At 42.3% G+C, this 12,819-nt stretch overlaps 1 protein-coding gene across 1 annotated transcript; it reads left to right on the top strand.

Annotated features, from left to right (window-relative positions):
• Window positions 1-818: 818 nt before the first annotated feature.
• LOC117434262 (E3 ubiquitin-protein ligase TRIM7-like) lies at window positions 819-12,469 on the top strand. Its single transcript, XM_059010636.1, has 7 exons — window positions 819-947; window positions 1,502-2,034; window positions 2,628-2,723; window positions 3,983-4,294; window positions 6,120-6,250; window positions 6,458-6,573; window positions 11,639-12,469. The coding sequence occupies exons 2-7, from the start codon at window positions 1,534-1,536 to the stop codon at window positions 12,133-12,135; spliced, it is 1,653 nt and encodes a 550-aa protein (XP_058866619.1). The 5' UTR covers window positions 819-947; window positions 1,502-1,533; the 3' UTR covers window positions 12,136-12,469.
• Window positions 12,470-12,819: the final 350 nt, after the last annotated feature.

Genomic DNA, 12,819 nt, shown 5'->3' with positions numbered 1-12,819 from the left:
AGCACCTGCACTGTCACATCACTACAGCCTGTTCAGCACACAGCACCTGCACTGTCACATCACTACAGCCTGTTCAGCACACAGCACCTGCACTGCCCCATCACTACAGCCTGTTCAGCACACAGCACCTGCACTGTCACATCACTGCAGCCTGTTCAGCACACAGCACCTGCACTGTCACATCACTGCAGCCTGTTCAGCACACAGCACCTGCACTGCCCCATCACTACAGCCTGTTCAGCACACAGCACCTGCACTGTCACATCACTACAGCCTGTTCAGCACACAGCACCTGCACTTGCACTGTGATTATTGTTTATTATTTTGGTAACCTTTTGTTTGGGACTGCAGTCCCAGTGTTAATTTCCATTAATAAAAACAGGACTGTTTTTGGCAATATAATACATTTGTGGACATTCACTCCTTACTGTTCAGTTGGTATTAGCCTGTGTAAAAGACACAAGCTGGAGGTCCATCGGTTAATAGAGGGGATCGGATATGACAGGCTCAGCTGTATTAGTAGTAGTAGTATTGCTGTTCACATAGATTCGCTGTGTTGTTTTTTTACATTATAAAATAAATATGAATTAGTGAAATAAAACAGGAACAATTCACACTGAAGTGTCTATTTAGATCAACTCAACTTTTAACAAAAAAGCAACACAATTAATCTACATGAATAGCAATACTACTACTAATAATAATAGTAACATGACAATATTTAAAACATAAATATTAATAAATATGCATAAACATAGACTTGTGACACAGTCAGTTATAAATTCAACCGCCCCTTTATTTCCTGTTCTGTTTGAAAACAAACATCAGAAACAACCATAAATCTAGAGGACCACTGTCACTGTCATTGTGAAATACACAGCGGGAAATGAACTGACTCATACTGAGACTGAGAGAGAGAGAGAGAGGAATTGAAATCAGCAATTAAGGTACGTGGTCCTCATTCATATCTTTAAATTTATCTTAACAATATATTCGAAACATTGGTGTTGCTCTAAGTGATATTAATATTTTCTTAATTCTAGTCCAGTCTAGTCAAGTGATCTCAAACTGTAGTGACAATGTATTTCTAGTCCAGTCTAGTCTAGTGATCTTAAACTGCAGTTACAATGCAATTCTAGTACAGTCTTGTCAAGTGATCTCAAACTGTAGTGACAATGTATTTCTAGTCCAGTCTAGTCTAGTGATCTTAAACTGCAGTTACAATGCAATTCAAGTACAGTCTAGTCAAGTGATCTCAAACTGTAGTGACAATGTATTTCTAGTCCAGTCTAGTCTAGTGATCTTAAACTGCAGTTACAATGCAATTCTAGTACAGTCTAGTCTAGTGATCTTAAACTGCAGTTACAATGCAATTCTAGTCCAGTCTAGTCTAGTGATCTTAAACTGTAGTTACAATGCAATTCTAGTCCAGTCTAGTCTTGTGATCTCAAACTGTTGTAATTCTAGTGCAGTCTAGTGATCGTAAACGTTGTCTTTCTAGGTTTGAGAGATTTTCAGCCTGTCCTCAACATAATGATGTCATCGTCTCCGGAGGCGGAGCTGGCGGAGAGCCTGACCAATGAGGTGACGTGTCCCATCTGCCTGGAGCTGTACTGCGACCCCGTGCGGCTGGAGTGCGAGCACAATTTCTGCCGCAGCTGCATCAGTAAGTACTGGCTGCGGGGCGGGGAGGAGGGCAGTGCCCCGGAGGGGCAGAGCCAGGCCTTCACCTGCCCCCAGTGCCGCGAGATCTTCCCCCAGCTCCAGCTCAGGACCAACCGGCTGCTCTGCAACATCGTGGAGCGCGTGCGCAAGCTCCGAGTGGACTCCTGGGGCACGGCTTCGGCCTCTCCACCAGAGGGCAGCGGCGCAGCAGAGAGGGGCACTCCGGCGGGGTTCTGTGCGAAGCATGGCGAGAGACTGAAGGTGTACTGCCAGGATGAGCAGGTGGCAATCTGCGTGGTGTGCGCTGTGTCCAGAGATCATAAAGACCACAGCATGGCACCCATACAAGAAGCACTGCAAGAGTGCAAGGTGAGGGGTCTGGGTTAATACAGTATGGCAGTAAGTAGGGTTGTAGCGATTGAGGAATTGGGATACTTGCTGTACATTGTTTATCAGATCCTAATAGAGCCATGTGTCTTTTGTGTCTTGACAAGCCCAAGAGCTCAACACGGCTCATTCTAGTTCACCAAGTGGTTCTTGAAAAATGAATACTGGTGTTTAATACTTGGTATAAATACACACGCATTTCATTTTTGTCTTTTGATAAAAAAAATTGTCCATCAATAAATTATCTTATTAAGCATTTGATCTTATTAAGCATCATTCAAGTAGTCCATCAGGACCATCACATATCGTGACATTAGTGTCTCGTTACACCGCTTCTAATCCGTGAATAGACAGGGTGAGCTGTACAAGAGAGAGCGCAAGACTGGCAGGGGCTGTTTCTTCATGTTGTGTTCATGTGGTTTCAGGAGAGGTTTGAGTAGTGCTGAGTTTGAATCCTGTGTTCATGTGGTTTCAGGAGAGGTTTGAGTAGTGCTGAGTTTGAATCCTGTGTTCATGTGGTTTCAGGAGAGGTTTGAGTAGTGCTGAGTTTGAATCCTGTGTTCATGTGGTTTCAGGAGAGGTTTGAGTCGGCGCTGACTGAGTTTGAAGAACAGAAGGAAAAAATCCGGACTATGCACTCGAAACACGAGAGAGAGCTGAATGACCTAAAGGTAGGACCGAGAGACAGAACCACTCAGAGTTACTACAAACATCATAGAAAGGGGAGGTCAAAAAAGCTAATAAAGCTACAGAGGTAAGAGAATGGATTTTAAAGATGGCTTAACGCTCTTTCAAAGGGAAGACCAGTATTAATGTTAATAAAGCTACAGAGGTAAGAGAATGGATTTTAAAGATGGGTTAGCGCTCTTTCAAAGGAAAGACCAGTATTAATGTTAATAAAGCTACAGAGGTAAGAGAATGGATTTTAAAGATGGGTTAGCGCTCTTTCAAAGGGAAGACCAGTATAAATGTTAATAAAGCTACAGAGGTAAGAGAATGGATTTTAAAGATGGGTTAGCGCTCTTTCAAAGGGAAGACCAGTATTAATGTTAATAAAGCTACAGAGGTAAGAGAATGGATTTTAAAGATGGGTTAGCACTCTTTCAAAGGGAAGACCAGTATTAATGTTAATAAAGCTATAGAGGTAAGAGAATGGATTTTGAAGATGGCTTAATGCTCTTTCAAAGGGAAGACCAGTGATAGTGTTAACCATCAGTTAGTATTAACTAAAGCTAATAAGAGGTAAGAGATTGCATGCATCCAAGTGTAGGGCAGCTCCCTCTAATCAAGTTGAAAGTGGATTTCATTCTCTTGCACTCTTTGCTGTGTCGGGGGGTCTGTCATACAAAGAGTGCCCAAGAAACTCACTCAGCTTGATTAGAGGTAGCCACCGAACACTTAGAAACATATTAGAAGTAATTCAATATAAATAAAAAACAGGTGAAAAGCTATTACTGACATATTGAATCTGTTTCTATACAACCTGTTGTGGTTTAAACGTTTCAAATGCTTTGAGATCACACACTCCGTGTACCTGCTGCTAATAGGTTCCAGTGGGGATGTGGCTTATAATCTATTTAAAGTCCTTGTTGGTCTCTCTAGGGCTGTGCTGATTCTGGTACTCGGAATTGCCTTTAAGAAGTATTTATCAGCAGATATTAAATAAATCCCTTCTAACGGGTTGATTTCAAACAAAAACTGCTGTCCTTCCCTCACCTTTACAACTGAGTACCAATCAATGGCAATTCATTAACTTCCGCATTGTGTGTTTTAAAAGCTGATTAGAAGCACATTTTCCAATCAGCTTTTAAAACACTCGATGCAGAAGGACAGCTTTTCTTGCTGGATTTGTTTAATACCTGTTGATAATCTCAGCACACTCCTCATGCACAGCCCTCAGTTCATGTGTGCTGGTGTGTTTGCTCCTGAGGACTCTGCTGCCTCTCTTGAGAGGGGGATCTGCTCCCAGGTGGAGGAGCTCCTGCAGTTCCTGGAGGCTGAGAAGAAGGCGCTGTGCTCCCAACTGCAGGCTGACCTGCGCAGGCTGGAGCAGCAGAGAGAGGGGGTGCTCAGCGCAGCACAACAGGAAGTGACCCACCTGCAGCAGGACGTGACCTCACTGCAGGGCAGGCTGGCAAGGGAGGGGCTGGAGAAGGATGGGCAAGAAGTGGGCGACGCCCCAGCGCTAATTAAGGAAAGTGACTTCCTGTTTTTTTTTATTATTATTATTATGGAAGTTTATGTAAGTTTGTTAGCGTGAAGGATTGCGATTCTTTTAACTTTTGAGCAGCTTTTTGGCTGGATTTGAAAGTGTGTATACAGCTTCATACCTGCAGAGGAACTGAACTGCTTGACTCAGTTTCTTCTAGATTCAGTCACACTGATGAAGGCTCTAGCTGAAACGCTTGTCTGCTTGACTCAGGTTCTTCTAGTTTCAGTAACACTGATGAAGGCACTAGCTGAAACGCTTGTCTGCTTGACTCAGGTTCTTCTAGTTTCAGTAACACTGATGAAGGCACTAGCTGAAACGCTTGTCTGCTTGACTCAGTTTCTTCTAGTTTCAGTAACACTGATGAAGGCACTAGCTGAAACGCTTGTCTGCTTGACTCAGGTTCTTCTAGTTTCAGTAACACTGATGAAGGCACTAGCTGAAACGCTTGTCTGCTTGACTCAGGTTCTTCTAGTTTCAGTAACACTGATGAAGGCACTAGCTGAAACGCTTGTCTGTTTGACTCAGTTTCTTCTAGTTTAAGTAACACTGATGGAGGCACTAGCTGAAACGCTTGTCTGCTTGACTCAGTTTCAGTCACACTGATGAAGGCACTAGCTGAAATGCTTGTCTGCTTGACTCAGTTTCTGTAACACTGATGAAGGCACTAGCTGAAACGCTTGTCTGCTTGACTCAGTTTCAGTAACACTGATGAAGGCTCTAGCTGAAACGCTTGTCTGCTTGACTCAGGTTCTTCTAGTTTCAGTAACACTGATGAAGGCACTAGCTGAAACGCTTGTCTGCTTGACTCAGGTTCTTCTAGTTTCAGTAACACTGATGAAGGCACTAGCTGAAACGCTTGTCTGCTTGACTCAGGTTCTTCTAGTTTCAGTAACACTGATGAAGGCACTAGCTGAAACGCTTGTCTGTTTGACTCAGTTTCTTCTAGTTTAAGTAACACTGATGGAGGCACTAGCTGAAACGCTTGTCTGCTTGACTCAGTTTCAGTCACACTGATGAAGGCACTAGCTGAAATGCTTGTCTGCTTGACTCAGTTTCTGTAACACTGATGAAGGCACTAGCTGAAACGCTTGTCTGCTTGACTCAGTTTCAGTAACACTGATGAAGGCTCTAGCTGAAACGCTTGTCTGCTTGACTCAGGTTCTTCTAGTTTCAGTCACACTGATGAAGGCACTAGCTGAAACGCTTGTCTGCTTGACTCAGGTTCTTCTAGTTTCAGTAACACTGATGAAGGCACTAGCTGAAATGCTTGTCTGCTTGACTCAGTTTCTGTAACACTGATGAAGGCACTCGCTGAAACGCTTGTCTGCTTGACTCAGTTTCTTCTAGTTTAAGTAACACTGATGAAGGCACTAGCTGAAATGCTTGTCTGCTTGACTCAGTTTCTGTAACACTGATGAAGGCACTAGCTGAAACGCTTGTCTGCTTGACTCAGTTTCAGTAACACTGATGAAGGCTCTAGCTGAAACGCTTGTCTACTTGACTCAGGTTCTTCTAGTTTCAGTCACACTGATGAAGGCACTAGCTGAAACGCTTGTCTGCTTGACTCAGTTTCTTCTAGTTTCAGTCACACTGATGAAGGCACTCGCTGAAACGCTTGTCTGCTTGACTCAGTTTCTTCTAGTTTCAGTCACACTGATGAAGGCACTAGCTGAAACACTTGTCTGCTTGACTCAGTTTCAGTCACACTGATGAAGGCACTAGCTGAAACGCTTGTCTGCTTGACTCAGGTTCTTCTAGTTTCAGTCACACTGATGAAGGCACTAGCTGAAACGCTTGTCTGCTTGACTCAGTTTCTTCTAGTTTCAGTCACACTGATGAAGGCACTAGCTGAAACACTTGTCTGCTTGACTCAGTTTCAGTCACACTGATGAAGGCACTAGCTGAAACACTTGTCTGTTTGACTCAGTTTCTTGTGTTTTTGACCGGTATCTTTTTCCTACAGGATCTGAAGGAACTAACAGAAAGGTAAGACTGGAGTTCAGTTTTTTCCCTCTCCATCCTCTCCCCCTCCCTCTCCTTTCCCACCTCTCTTTCTACCTCTTTCTCTCCCTCTCTCCGTGGCTGCTGGAGACACTCTGAGACCAACAGATTCACGTATGAACTCTCGATGTGTGGTTTCTTCAGAACCAAGACTAGCGCATGTTAAGCTGTGCCTCTCCTCCTCTCTCCCAGGCTGAAGCGGGGAGTGAGGGAGCCCGAGGCTGTCTCAGAGCAGCTGCACCGGGGGCTGTACCAGGGTCCTCTGCAGTACACGCTGTGGAAGAAGCTGAGAGCCATCATCAAACCAGGTGCTGCAGGCAGTGAGGCTCCAGGCCCCTGGCAGAGTTTATCATTGTGTTTCTGCAGTTTTCTACCATGCTGTTCCGACAGCTATAATATGCATTCACCAATAGTTTACCCTGGTTTGCCGTGTTTCTTAATATGCTTTACCATACCTTGCTATTGTTTACGATTCTCACCTATGCTTCACTATGCTGTTGCTGTGCTTTATTACACGTTCCTATGCTTTTCCATGCTTTCACTGTGCTTTAACTTTGCTATGCTTTTACTATGGGAAACTTTACCATGCTTTCACTGTGCTTCATTACACCTTGCTGTGCTTTACCATGCTTTCACTGTGATTTATTACACCTTGCTGTGCTTTACCATGCTTTCACTGTGGTTTATTACACCTTGCTGTGCTTTACCATGCTTTCACTGTGCTTTATTACACCTTGCTGTGCTTTACCATGCTTTCACTGTGGTTTATTACACCTTGCTGTGCTTTACCATGCTTTCACTGTGATTTATTACACCTTGTTGTGCTTTACCATGCTTTCACTGTGCTTTATTACACCTTGCTGTGCTTTACCATGCTTTCACTGTGCTTTATTACACCTTGCTGTGCTTTACCATGCTTTCACTGTGTTTTATTACACTGTGTTGTGCTTTACCATGCTTTCACTGTGTTTTATTACACTGTGTTGTGCTTTACCATGCTTTCACTATGCTTTATTACACTGTGTTGTGCTTTACCATGCTTTCACTGTGATTTATTACACCTTGCTGTGCTTTACCATGCTTTCACTGTGTTTTATTACACTGTGTTGTGCTTTACCATGCTTTCACTATGCTTTATTACACTTTGCTGTGCTTTACCATGCTTTCACTGTGCTTTATTCCACGTTGCTGTGATTTACCATTATTATTATTATTATTATTATTTATTTCTTAGCAGACGCCCTTATCCAGGGCGACTTACAATTGTTACAAGATATCACATTATACAGATATCACATTATTTTTACAATGCTTTCACTGTGCTTTATTACACTGTGTTGTGCTTTACCATGCTTTCACTGTGATTTATTACACTGTGTTGTGCTTTACTATGCTTTCACTGTGCTTTATTACACTTTTCTGTGCTTTACTATGCTTTCACTGTGCTTTATTTCACTTTTCTGTGCTTTACTATGCTTTCACTGTGCTTTATTACACTGTGTTGTGCTTTACCATGCTTTCACTGTGCTTTATTACACCTTGCTGTGCTTTACCATGTTTTCACTGTGCTTTATTGCACTTTTCTGTGCTTTTACTAGGGGACATTTTTGCCTGAAAGTTGCCTGATATTACATGGGCTTTAGACAGAGGGAAGGAGACACTTCTTGACACTGAATGGCGAGAGTGTGGAATGGGCTGCCTAGCCATGTTGTTGAGGCAGAATTGCTGGCATCCTTTAAGACATGACAAAGTTTGAGATCAGTCAGCTACTAGGAATAGGACAAGTTCTGATGGGCTGAATGGCCTCTCGTTCATTTTAAAGACGCCTTAGTTAGCACTCAATTAAAAGTGGGACCAGTGATAATGTTAATATGCTGGTAAGAGATAAAATAATGGATTTTAAAGATGGTTAGTACTGATTGTAAAGGGAAGAGCCAGTTGTAATGTTAATAAAACTAATAAGGTATGAGATTGGATTTTAAAGAAGGCTAGCACTCCTTTAAGCAGGGCAGTGATAATGTTTCTAAAGCTAATAAGAGGTGAGGGAATGGATTTTAAAGATGGTCAGCGTGTCTTTAAAGGGGGGCAGTGATAATGCTGCTCATGATAATAAGAGGTGAGGGAATGGATTTTAAAGATGGTCAGCGTGTCTTTAAAGGGGGGCAGTGATAATGCTGCTCATGATAATAAGAGGTGATGGAATGGATTTTAAAGATGGTCCGCGCTTCTTTAAAGGGGGGCAGTGATAATGCTGCTCATGATAATAAGAGGTAAGAAGTGGAAATTCTAGCTTGTTAATATTTGTATTATCACGTGCTTGTTGTTTGCTTGTGCTGAGGTGCAGCAATGCAGGTGTGTTTCTGAAACCTCAGAGCGTGCTGCCTGTGCGTCTCGGAGTTAACCCCTGCACACCCACGCTAGACTCTGTGTGCAAGCCAGGCCTCCGATAAAGATCGGTCTGTTTTAATCTGAGCTGTGGTTTCGAGGCTGAATGCCTGATAAACAGCATCCGCCCAGATACACAAACACACACACACACACACACACACACACACACACACACAAACACACACACACACACACACACACACACACACACACACAAACAGTTACACAGACACTCTCACAGAGCCAGCAATAACTTAATGCCTAAAGTTTTGCATCACCCTATAGAATTAACACATTTTGCTTCATAAAGTCAATTGAATTACATACTACTTTGTAGTTTTCCATTTACTTACCAAAAAAATTGAAAATTGTGCCATTTTGAAGTCTAACATGGAATACTGTACTTCTGTTATGACTGTTGCAATATCATTTTATAGCTTCTCTGATTACATTAAATACAAGATCTAAATTATGTTTTTTGTTTTTCTTTTTTAATTTACAGTATGTCTCAAACCTAAAATGATACGTGATGCAAAACCTTTGGCCAGAGCTGTATATATACAGTGTATATATATATATATATATATATATATATATATATATATATATATATATATATATATATATATATATATTCAGTGCCACTTATTATCCTGTGTACAGTGATGTCATCCTGTGTATGTTTAATAGCAGTTAAACCATCTTCATTTTTGTGATTTATAATAATCCGTGGTGTGTAGGGTGTCTCTTATTATAACATAACCCTACACACCATGGATTAGTTCATAGAATCACTCAGAATGGGGTTTGGAAAAAACTAAACATTAAGCAGAAGTTCATTGTAGCTGCTTATAGTGGCGAAAGTTGTGCACAGGTCTGAAAAAGCGCTGTGTCTATATATAATCAGAGAGCAGTTTAGCTACAGTAGCTGAGCTCTGTGCACCTGTGTGGCTCGTCTGTATTGTACATCCTGTGTAGTTTCAGTCTGACTCAGCGGAGAGGAAAGGGTTAACCGCAAGAGAACTGTAAAACCCTCCTCCCCCAGCACAGCTGCTGTCTTCCTGGGTTCATTTACAAAACAGCATTGAACAAGCCAGCGTGCAACCCCAGCACTGTAGCTACATTCACTAGGGCACACATCACATGGAGGTGTGCTAACTGATCATTACAGGGGAGCTTCAAGTCTCATTTAAAATACTCTTTACATTCCCTTTACTATTCCACATGTTCTGAGGGTTTCAGGGTCCTGTTGCTCCTCCAATATTGAGTTTGTATCAATTTGAATCTGCCTTACCTGGCTTTGAGCTGCAGGGAGAATTTACATTTCCCTCTTCACTCTATTAAGGTGTTTGCAATCATTCAGAGTGGTTCTGGTTCTGATATGGAGTGGCTATCATTTCCTCTCTAAATCTGCCTTTCCCTGGCTTTGAGCTTGTCTGGAGAATCCTAACTGCCAGGCACTGAACAGCCTTACTCATTCCATTCAAATCATGTGACAGTGTGACCTTTCAACTCTGCCAGCCCCACTTACTCTGCATAGTCATTGCAATAAGAAGCTCAGAATAATCAGTGATTGCAATAAGAAGCTCTCAGAATGATCTGTGATTGCAATGAGAAGCTCGCAGAATGATCAGTGATTGCAATGAGAAGCTCAGAATGATCAGTGATTGCAAAAAGAAGCTCTCAGAATGATCTGTGATTGCAATGAGAAGCTCGCAGAATGATCAGTGATTGCAATAAGAAGCTCTGAGAATGATCAGTGATTGCAATGAGAAGCTCTCAGAATGATCAGTCATTGCAATGAGAAGCTCAGAATGATCAGTGATTGCAAAAAGAAGCTCTCAGAATGATCTGTGATTGCAATGAGAAGCTCGCAGAATGATCAGTGATTGCAATAAGAAGCTCTGAGAATGATCAGTGATTGCAATGAGAAGCTCTCAGAATGATCAGCGATTGCAATGAGAAGCTCTCAGAATGATCAGTGATTGCAATAAGAAGCTCTCGGAATGATCAGTGATTGCAATAGGAAGCTCTCAGAATGATCAGTGATTGCAATAGGAAGCTCTCAGAATGATCAGTGATTGCAATAAGAAGCTCTCGGAATGATCAGTCATTGCAATAAGAAGCTCTCGGAATGATCAGTGATTGTAATGAGAAGCTCAGAATGATCAGTGATTGCAGTAGAAAGCTCTCAGAATGATCAGTGATTGTAATGAGAAGCTCTCAGAATGATCAGTGATTGCAATGAGAAGCTCTCAGAATGATCAGTGATTGCAATGAGAAGCTCTCAGAATGACTGTAGACATCATACAAGGGAAGGAGACAGTACAATAAGAATTACGAAAAAGAAATTTCAAGCTACCTATCCTAATTATAGGAAGATTTTTACAAGCTAATAAAAATGTATAATAACAATAAAACCTGATCTCCTTTGCTGAACATTACAGTAAAGCCTGTCTCATCCAGCATTGGGACTGGAAAATAGTGCCAGATTATACAGTGTGCTGGTTTACAGAGGTGCTGTAAAATCTAAAAATGCACCCAAAATATAATACAAGTATAAATGACAAACTAGAACTACAGTAGAAGTACTGTCCAGTTATGCCTGTAACTCTAGTATTATACATTTTCCATTATGTAAACATGGATTTTTCGGTCCCATAACATGCTGGCATGTGTGTATTTACCCAACATACTTGAATATAAACTTAGAAAAGACAATTTACAAATCATTCTGAATTCCAGAATAGACAGGTTCTGGATTGTAGAGGGGATCACACCATTCATTACAGTAGGGATTTTGTCGGGACCCAAACATGATGCTGAATTCTACAGAATGACTGTTTGTAGAGACAGGTTTTACTGCACTACAGTTACATCTTTAAAAGTTACTCTAAACAAGCCCCATTTCAATGATCTGATCGATTTCGAGTTGAAGATGAACATGTAATTTCTACTTTAACAGCTCACCAATTCTCTCCCCAGCTCCCTGCACTGTGACCCTTGACCCCGCCTCCGCTAGCCCTCACCTGACCCTCTCAGATGACCTCACATCTGCCCGCTACAGCTACACCCCCCAGCAACTGCTGACACCCGAGCCGACCAATCAGGAAACTCGATTCGATATCTGCGCCTGTGTGCTGGCCAGTGAGGGGTTCACCTCCGGAAGACACTACTGGGAGGTGGACGTTGGGGGTCACCCAGATTGGGACATTGGTGTCGCCATGGAGACAGCAGGGAGAGAGGGGTGGGTGATTCTGAGCCCTGAGAATGGGTACTGGACCTTCGGACACCAGGACTGTTCACTGGTGGGTATTTACCTGGATTACGAGGGTGGGCAGCTGTCTTTTTACAGCGCTGTGGATATGAGGCACCTCCACACTTTCATCGAGGCGCAGTTCGAAGAGGCGCTGTACCCCTTCTTTTACCCGAGCGCGGACTCCAGCGGCAAGCCACTGCGTATTATGAACCCCCAAGTTTAGAATTGAGAGTGTGTCCCCCTCAAGCGTGCAAAAATTCTGATTTAAATCAAGAAAAGCCATAACTTTACATTCGGTGGATCCATGCATTCAAAGAGAAGACACGCAGGTGAGCTGCTTCTCAGACCATCCCAGAGTGTTCAGTGGCACTGAAAGAGTGTTTATAGTGGGGGTGCTGAAAGCCACTGAATAAAACTGTTACCCCTGTATATGATGGAAGCCATGCATTAGGTTGCTATTATGTTAAAACATGTTAATCAATACGTTTATCTATTTAAGAAAAATGCTTTAATCACAGTCCCTCCTGTAACGTTTACAACTTGCTTACAATAAAATGCTTGGAGCAAACAAACCATAAAGTAGCGTATAATGTCATGATCTGCTAAAGTACTGCAATTTAGAAATGTCTTGTTCCCTTGTGTAACAGGCTGAGCAGTTGTATTTTATTTGTAGTCATTGTAGACAACGACAGCAAGAGGCTCCAAAGGCTGACTTGCAGTCTGGTGTCATGCTGATTCATTTTTTATTAGGAAATGGACATCTAGCGCGTCCAGAATGTTACTGTGTACGTGCAAGAGCAAGTCTCTTCTGGCTCGTTGTGCTATGTGCCCAAGTTTTAAGGTGGCGCAGGACCAAAAAATATCGCTCTGACCCTGAACTGACACTGGTAAACAGACAAAGTTTGAT

The sequence above is a fragment of the Acipenser ruthenus genome, chromosome 41 (genome assembly GCF_902713425.1).
Source record: "Acipenser ruthenus chromosome 41, fAciRut3.2 maternal haplotype, whole genome shotgun sequence".
NCBI classification, from domain to species: domain Eukaryota; kingdom Metazoa; phylum Chordata; class Actinopteri; order Acipenseriformes; family Acipenseridae; genus Acipenser; species Acipenser ruthenus.
This window is presented reverse-complemented; position numbering and strand designations above follow the sequence as displayed.